Source organism: Amaranthus tricolor, chromosome 5 (assembly GCF_026212465.1).
Source record: "Amaranthus tricolor cultivar Red isolate AtriRed21 chromosome 5, ASM2621246v1, whole genome shotgun sequence".
Taxonomy (NCBI): domain Eukaryota; kingdom Viridiplantae; phylum Streptophyta; class Magnoliopsida; order Caryophyllales; family Amaranthaceae; genus Amaranthus; species Amaranthus tricolor.
In genome coordinates this window covers 31126548-31136205 of record NC_080051.1, presented here as the reverse complement: position 1 = coordinate 31136205, position 9658 = coordinate 31126548, and the positions used below count along the sequence as shown (strand labels likewise).

General features: G+C 34.0%; 1 protein-coding gene across 1 annotated transcript; it reads right to left on the bottom strand.

Moving 5' to 3' along the window:
- Positions 1 to 2130: 2130 nt before the first annotated feature.
- Positions 2131 to 4059, bottom strand: LOC130814164 (uncharacterized). The gene is made up of 3 exons (XM_057680218.1): positions 3524 to 4059; positions 2722 to 2791; positions 2131 to 2369 (listed from the first exon to the last, which is right to left on the bottom strand). Exons 1-3 carry the CDS (start codon positions 3710 to 3712, stop codon positions 2317 to 2319), a joined length of 312 nt encoding a protein of 103 aa, XP_057536201.1. The 5' UTR covers positions 3713 to 4059; the 3' UTR covers positions 2131 to 2316.
- Between the last annotated feature and the right edge of the window lie 5599 nt (positions 4060 to 9658).

Genomic DNA, 9658 nt, shown 5'->3' with positions numbered 1-9658 from the left:
ATGGAGAAACTCCAATAAGATCGGGAGTTGAAACTGTAGAAAATCCTACAGATTTGTTGAATTACAATGGAGAATACCACATGAACATGTTGCCATGAAAGAATACACTGGAGGTCACCAGTGCACGGCTGCACGTCCTTCTAATTTTGCTGCATTAAAACTTCCACTCTCTTTCACACCCAACATAATGTGAATGGATATGTCAATCCATGAATAACTCACTCTACTAGCAGCTATATCTAGTGGAACCATGGAAGGAGGTTAGCTACACACTGGTTTCTGTCTTCAAAAATAAACGACTAAATGAGGCTTTCCTATTACAAAAACAATTATTCATAGCTTAGAAGCATCATGTAGAGGTAACTTCCGTGCACGTGCACAAAGTGTTCCCATTGAGCGAAGGTCTGAGGAAGGTTCTACCACATAGGTGTAATGTAGGCAAACTTGACCCTGCTTTTCTACGAGAAGCGTCATGTACCGGATTGATTCTGTTTTTAGTTGAGTCTGATCTATGCCTCCTGCTCAGCTATTAAATCTAATGAAGTTCCTTCGCAAAATAAACATGGGCCCTTTGTTCTCAGGGTATATTAACAAATATGACGATGGTATTAAATAAAGTCACCAACCACTTCTCTTTTATCAATGCATCAATTAGTCAAAAAACTTTAATTACTTGCCAACTTTTATTGAATTTTGGAGCATTTCTAGTAGTATAAATAGGATGCTCATCACTTGCATTTTTCTCATCCCACCACAACATTCTTGAATGGTAAAGCAAAAGTGAGCAATATTTTAGAGTGAGTTATTGTAAGAATAAGAGTGAGCTACTACAATATAGTAGTAGTATATATATTGTAATCTTATGTTTTTAGTGATGTTATTATTACTTTAAGCATTAGTTGTTCAATACCACTCTAAACTTTATTGTTCACATTATTATTTTGCTATTCCTTTCACATAAATATACCCTGAAATTCTCTACAGATAGAGCCGTGAAGGTGGATGGTGACAGTCCTTGACAAGAGTTTAGAACATTTTCTCCCCAACTTATTACCGCCTACTTGAACCTAGACTCATTAAATATTAAGAATATGAGTGAAAACGATCAAAAAAACTTATTTGAGCTCAATTTAATTGAGATTCTTATAACTGAGCTAAACTTGCAAGTACTTGAAATAAGTTAAGAAGAACATATGCCCTTAATCATGACTTTCCATAACAGTTTCAAAAAGACCCAGCTTATCTTCATCATGATCCAAGTCTAAATTGAACTCAACTGCAAATAGAAATTAGAGTCGATGGCCCATTTGAAAGGAATAACAAAGGATTATCATCACAAGAAAAAGCCTTATTCCTTGCTCTGATGTGGGTTGTCCATAAGGGTCAGCAAGATCATGATCCCCACTAGCTTCCGTAATCAATAGGCATGGTTAATAGCTGAGTGTCATTGTCATCCAAACAGAAATCCACTATCCACCTTGATCACCCTTGATCCATTCAAATACATGGCACTATAATATCAGTACAATCATTTTTAAACATACATCAGTCCCAATATAAACCTTGCAAGCTGTAGCTTGTCAAAACTTCAGGCGAGTAGCATCAGTTGGCTCTAGAAGACACCGCTACCAATTGCTATACATCTTTGGTTCCCAGTGGAGTTGTACAAAAATATGGTTTCCGGTAATGAAAGAGATCCAAGACCTTTCATTAGCTACTCTAGAAAAATCTTACCAAAGGAAGCATTTTTAGATGATGCAATACCAAATAGGCCAGTTTCCCAACTCACACCCACAAAACTCCTCAACTTTGGCGCCATTGGGAGCTAGTCATGGCCCTTGGAAGATGTATGCTACATTACAACATAACTACTACGAGTAAATTTGAAAATTTTCCTAATTATTCCTTTCCTACTACCTCTACTTCCAGGAAGACTACAATCATTCAGTCATTCCACTCCCTTCCAAGATATTTATGGTACCCACTTAACCTACTCTCATCATAGGGTTTGATGTGAGAAGGGGGACTAATCATTTGCACCTTTGGATTAGATGCCATGGTTTTCATAAGTCAAAATTTGGGGCTAAAATCAGTTTCAGCATATTAACAAACAATAAATTACAAGTCATAGAAGCATGCAATCAATTTATTAACAATGGATTCAACCATGATTAAATAATGTTGTCATTATATCACAACTCATCACTGGAATAGTTTGTTGCATACATAAAGGAATAATACAAAGAAATGTCTACCTATAGAAAAAAGTTTTCATATGAAGGCCATAACCAAAGTAACAACGTCTAAATCAATTGGTCACTGTGCTTCACCCATCATTTCATCAGAGTCTGAATCACTTGCATTATAACCTATACATAATGTAAACAAAAAGCTAAAATAAGGCAAGGTGCAACATAAACAATGACATCATAGAGTATAGCATTCAAATACATTCCATCACTCAATACCATTAAGTAGCTCCCATCTAAGTCGGATGTACGCAACCTTACCCTTGTAAAAACAAAGGGATTGTAATCTAATAGCAAACATCATATGTAACTTCACTAAAATAGAAGTGAACATGATATTATGAGCCATTTTACCACATCCTAATCCAAACCGAAGAACTACAAATCTTTCGCTCATACCGGAATAGACATTAATGAGTGCAAACTAAAATGTACTATATGCTATATATTTGGAGATGAGGTAGGAGATTACCAGGATGCTTTTCACCCACAATCCAAACCGATGATCTTGATCTAGAAGCCTTTGACATCCATGCCCTTGCCTGTGAACCATCCGCAAACGCATACATCAAAAGTTAGTATAAGTCATAACTCAGAGCTATCAAGAAGCAAACCCAGTGTACTCAGAGTACAACTGAGACAAATTTTAGGTTCTGACATTTGCTTTTAATTTTAAACACCTTGACAACAAGAGGCCTGCAAACAACCTTCCGATTACACATGGAAAAAGACAACAATATTCACGCACAATGACAAGCACATCTTTAACAAATAGAAAAGCTACACAAGATCATAACCCCTAAATTTGGTGTAGAATAGATCACCCAATCCACCTCAAAAACGATCAAAAATCAGCTAGTACCACAAGAATGGGGCAAACCAGAATCTGATTACAATTAAACTATACAATCCAATCTAGGCCAATATCTTTAGAGAACACTAACCACCTTTTAACTCAAGAACGTCAAATACCACGAGATTACCCCATTAGATTGCAATCTACCCAAAGCACTCCATAATTTCAACAAAAAAAAATCTCCCCCAATCAATTGAATAAGTTGCCACAAACTCAATTAATTCTCATTAGTCTAGAACAAAATGCAATGGTAACTCCAAGAGACTACAACAAACTAATCATTGAAAAGCCCGAAAAAATTCAAATCCCGCAATTGGGTTCATTGAATTAAGACAACAAATACTAATACCCATCAATAAATAACACTACAAACACAAAATTAAACCTAAAAATCATAGAGAATGAATACGATTATAACCTTATTAGTATCTTTGGGAACTCCATAACCAGAGTAATACATCTGACTAACAAGAACTTGCATGTTAACATCACCCCCTCTAGCCTCTTTAAGAGTATCATGAAACCATCTCTTTACACAATCTGCTACCACCGCTGATAACGGCAGCCTTCCTTGTCCGCCATTGTTGCTACTACTTCCGTTTTGCATGTCGTTTAATTTGTCTGCGTTTTAATTAAGGATTTTAAGGTTATGATTGAGGACTTTAGGGTTTTAATTCGTGGGTTTTTTTCCAGATTTCCGAGAGAATCAAGGGTAAAAAAGTTGAAGCAGTTGTGGATGGAGAGATTCTTATGGATGGAGAGATTCTTACAAATTGAAATGAAGAATTTAAGGGTTTTAAGTACAAATTACGATTTCCTGATTCAAGTCAGTTATAGGATACGACGTCGTTTATATAGGGTCATTTTCAGCAGATATGTAAGTTTTGCTTCCTGCTGTTTGCCAACTCACAAAGTGGACAACTTTAGAGTTTTACATCCAACCACAACTCAAGCTTTCGTCTTCTTTTGTTTCGTCTAACGAGTTTCTTTTATGGCGTCACATCCTAATGTTGTTCTTCACTTAGAAATAGTTGATTTTTTTTATTACAATTAGGTCAAGGAGATCAGAGGGTTAGATGAAATTTGATCGTTGAATTTATATGAGAAATGTGGTGTTTACTGCAATTGAGACAAAATTCGATTTTCAATTTTTTTAAAGAGAAAATTACAATAAACTACCTATTTTATACCCCTATTTGCAAAAAAAAACTACCTTATCTAAAATTTTTTGCAAAAAACTACCTTATATAATACATTTCTTTGCAAAAGACTACCTTATAACGGTTTTTAGCGTTTGACCGTTTAAATTAACCGTTGACTATCACGTGATAGTCACGTGAGCTTATAATCCTTTCCTTCATCTTCATTTCAGACTCTTCCAGGCATTTGCTTCTCCTTCTTCATTCGAAAAAATCAGTCCTGTAACTTCTTGAATTCGCTCCCGTCTTCCTTGCGACATCATGTTGCTGAAACTTCTAACCTTTAGAGGTATGTAGTATTACTCAATTATGGTTTTGTTCTTCATTATTGTATTTTATTTTCTCTTTAAAATTTAATTCGTTTTACAAATCTGCTTCGTTTTGCTGCATTTTTTCTATTGAATTTCATGTTTTTTATCTTGTAATTTGTAAATTGATTGTTGTTGTGTCTGAATAATGTATTAGGGTTCCTAAAATTAGATAAATCAATAAGATGAAGAAATTGAAAATCTGGAAAAAAGCAAGTAGTTCGAAAAAGAAGAATATTTCTGTTGAAGCATATGAATATCTAGCTGTTATTCCTGCTAAACACTGGTTTAGGCATGCTTTTTCTAGTAGGAGTAAGCCTGAGATGTTGTTAAATAATTGTTGTGAGTCATTCAATAATGTGTTAGTAGAAGCAAGGGGGAAGCCCATAATTTCTCGTATGGAGTGGATTAGGAGATATGTGATGAAAAGAAGTGCAGCCAAAAGAGAAGGGTTGAGTAACTTTAAAGGTGTGTTGATGCCAGCTATCACCAAAATGATTGAAAAAAATTCAAAGGAAATATATGGTTTGAGGGTAATCCCAGTGGATGTGTCGGAGTTTGAGGTGGATGATGATGAAGAATCTTACATTGTAAACTTGACCAATAAGACTTGCCTTTGTGGAAGTTGGAATCTTCTTGGGATCCCTTGTAAACATGCCATGGCTTGTATTGTTATTAGAAAATTAGATGCCAGTGAATTTGTCCATGAGGCGTATCTTGTAGAAACGTATGCAAAGACGTATGCTCCAAAGTTTTATGGTATGCCAGGACACAAAATGTGGCTGACAACTACTTTAGCCAAACCTCTTCCTCCACCATTTCGAAAGATGCCTGGAAGGCCTAAAATGAGGAAAAGAAAAAAGGAAACTGATGAAGGTAAAGGAGGTGATAAGCCTTGTAACTGCTGTTCGAGAATTCAAGCAACGAAGATGTGGTAATTGTGGTGACTTAGGTCACTACAAAAAAGGATGCAAGAATCCAGCCAAACCACAACCAATAAAGATGAAGTCAAAGGATGGAAGGCCTAAAATGGGATCTTCTTCTACTCAGCAGTCCACACCAAATGATGTTCCTTGCTCCAGTAGTCAACAACAAACGCAGAGTGCAACATCTGCATCTACTTCATGTATAATGGATCAACAAAGTCAAATATGGAGCTGTATAAGTAAATTGAAGTTGAATGTAATGTGTTGATTTAATGTAAGACATATATTAGTATAAGTTTATGAACTGAGAATGTACTGTGTTGAACTACATGTAAGCAAATCAGTATATGAACTGAGAATGTACTCTGTTTCATTGACTTACTATCTTGAATTAAGTAAATTTGTTAATTGCAGTAAACTCAATGTGTTTTGAGAAGTAGTAACTGTGTGCAACATTCTTGATATGGCTACTGAAAATCTGATTTGTAATGATTTCAGTTACTGTGATGAATTGTGTTCATCTTTATTGTGTGTAGCAGTAACTTATGCAACAGTAGTTGATTAGTGATTACTTTAGGTACTGCACAGTGAAGTATTTGCAGTTTATCAGTGCAGCATTGCATACACAAGTGTTCTGAATGAGTAAGTTCATCAGTGTTTTGTACATGTGTTGTGCATTGTGTTGTGCAACATGTAATTGCTGTATGTAAGCAAATTGTTGTATGTTGTATGGGTTAAGTTCAATTGAACCAAGCAATATGTAAATTGTTGTATGCAACTGAGCCATCTAATGTACATTGCTACTGAGCCATCTGATTTCCAAACACAGCAAACAGTAAACAACAAATGAGCCATCTAATTTTCATACACAAACACAGCATTATTACATAGCTACTGAACTTGATTAGTGTTGAAAATCAGTTTTGAGTATGCTGAAGTTGATTGGTAATGCAGTATTACATAGAGATTGAATCAGTGCTGCAAATCAGTTCATTAGTTCAGCAAGCATTAGTACAAGTTGCTTAGTCTTGAATCAGTGCTGAAATACAGATTTGAAACACATTGAAAAGGCTACTGATGTTGATCACTGCAAGCAGTGTTTATACTGATGTTATTGAAAACATAAAGCAAACAACAAACAACAAACAACAATACCAAAAGAGAAATCAAATAGCCAAAATAAAAAGACATTTCATTCATCATAATCATTTTACAAAAGAAATCATCCTTCCATTGCATACCGAAATCACTAACACAAATTCTTAAATAGGTCATAACTTTCATTTACTAGCCTTGATTAAAACAACCAACACCAACAAAAAACAAAAGAAAAACCCTAATACAAAGCTTATAATCTGATTTCCATGCTTCCTCTCATTCATCCATTTCTTCTTAATCCTTTTAATTTCTGAAATTGCTTGTTCCTTTTCATGTTCCAAGCAACAAACCCTTGATGTCAAAATCTTGATTTCGGTTGCTAATTGTCGCTTGTCCTCCACAAGTTTGTTAGTGACTTCTCTTTCCCAAACTGTCATTTCAGGTTCATCAACCCATTTAAATTTTTTACATCCCTTCCAATTTGTATCAGGATCATAAAAAACGCAAGTCTTAAACCTTCTTCCTGGATTTTCCTTGGTCCATGAAACCCTCCTTGCAAAGAAAACTCCACACCCACATTTTTCAGGTATCGAATTTTGGGTTGAAGAAGAAGAAGAAATTACTAATTACTTGGAAAAAATTGGGTTCTTTGAATGATTTAGGGATTGTAAATCAAGGGATTGAAAGAAAGAAGGGAGAAAGACCAATTACAGGAATGATTTAGGGTTTTTCGAATGAAGAAGGAGGAGCAAATGCATTGAAGAGTCTGAAATGAAGAAGAAGGAAAGGATTATAAGCTCACGTGACTATCACGTAATAGTCAACGGTTAATTTAAACGGTCAAACGCTAAAAACCGCTATAAGGTAGTGTTTTGCAAAGAAATGTATTATATTAGGTAGTTTTTTGCAAAAACTTTTAGATACGATAGTTTTTTGCAAATAGAGGTATAGAATAGGTAGTTTATTATAATTTTCTCTTTTTTAAAATTAAATATATGCACTTGAGTTGAAACAATTCACTTAATATGAGCTTGGAAAAATGGAAAATCGATTTTGATTTACATCATGTTATTAACTTATACTCGACTTTTAATCTATCTAAATCAACAAAAAATAGACTCAGTGATATATTTTACAATTGTACGTTTGAATGAAACTTCATTTTTATATATCATTAAATTAAACTGAGTTGGGTCATGTATTTCATGTACAATGTCTTGTTGACTATTAATATGTCTTTCTTGCCCTATTTGTAAATATCTTTTATTTTCTGCTTTGACATGATTTTTGGGGAACAACCGATCAATAAATAATCTTATGTCATGTAGGTTTAGGGTTGAATATTTAAATACATAGTTTTGAGAACACACAAACACTTGAGTAATTAGCCTTTTCTATTCCTGTTTAACTTTTTTTGGCTTGAATTGATGAAAATAAAGTCTATAGTTAAACACGTGTTCAAAGTAAATATGACTGATTTATACTTGTAATCAAATTTTATAGTAATAATTACACCTATTGGTCATTTTACTGTGAATAATATTTAATATTGATTATTTTTCCATAATCTAACATTTATATATTTTTTACTGACAACACCCCTTTCAACATTTCAATCGGATACTGTGGGTACCTACTAGCCATTACACTAACTTCTTCTTTCTCCTAATGCTTCTTTGTTGCTCTAAACCCAACTCTTCTTTGGTTGTAGATACGTAGTTGTAATAGTCAATTAAAATGTGGCAAGGGATGCTGACAGCAAAAAAAATATAAAGGTGGAATAATTTGAAATACTCAATAATTTGGATTATTCACAACATCTGGATAATATGTGGGATTATTTTGGAGAATTTCTCTAAATTTATATATTCAAAAGTTTTTTAAAATTCCAAAATATATATAGTGCAGAGAGAAATATATCTTTTAATAAAAAATAGGGTATTCTATTTTTACTAATATTATTAATATATTTTTATCAGAGATATGATATATATATTTTTAACCAATAATATTAGTATATTTTCTAATATCTTTATGAAATAAATATATATTGTAATAAAGATATGATAAAAATATAATATTAAATTATAAGTTACAGCTTTTCAAATAACTAAAAAGAAAAACTATAAATTATATCCCCTTTAAGAAAAATTTACCCTGAATAATCAAACACATACCAAGCATACTCCTCGAAGAAAATTTGGAATGAACAATTATTTTTTTAAAAAAAGCTTCAAACTATAACTTGGAAAAATTTTAGTTCACATAATACGAGTTTTCTTTCCAAAAATGAGATTAGACATTCATTCACTATTAATAACAACCAACAACAAAAAATTTTATCGAAAAGTTAAGTAAAACTTTGTACATTGTAGAGGTGATCAAACACCGGGCCGGGAGGGAAAAAACTGTCCATTGATGCGGGCCGGATCGGGCCGAAGTGCGGGCCTAAAAGTTCCTGCCCAAACCCGTAATATGCGGGCTTGCGGGCCTATGTTATATATTATTTATATATAATTAAAAACACCAATTACAAATAATTAAAATAAACAAATACAATTGTTGCATATTATACATAATTTAAAACACAAATTACAAATAATTGAAATAAACAAATACAATTGTTACATATTATACATAATATAAAACAAATTTAAAATGCAAATCATGAACAAGCACTTTTTCGAGCCGGGCCGGCCCGCGGGCCAAACATCAAATCCCAAACCCGTCCTAAAAAAAATCGGGCCACTTATTTTCTGCCCAAACCCGCCCATCGGACCATATTTTGGTACCCAAACCCTCACTTTTTCGGCCGGGCCGCCCATGATCACCTCTAGTACATTGTTCTTCTTCATCATCATCATACCCAGTGTATCCCGCTCATTGAAAGCTATGGTCAAGGTATGAGGATGGAAGAACGATGATAGCTCATGTCATGCCCATAGAGGAGAGTGCGGTCAAAGAGTCCCTCGGCTCGAGAAAGGTCATCAAAGAGAAAGAAACCTGCAACTTACAAATAAAA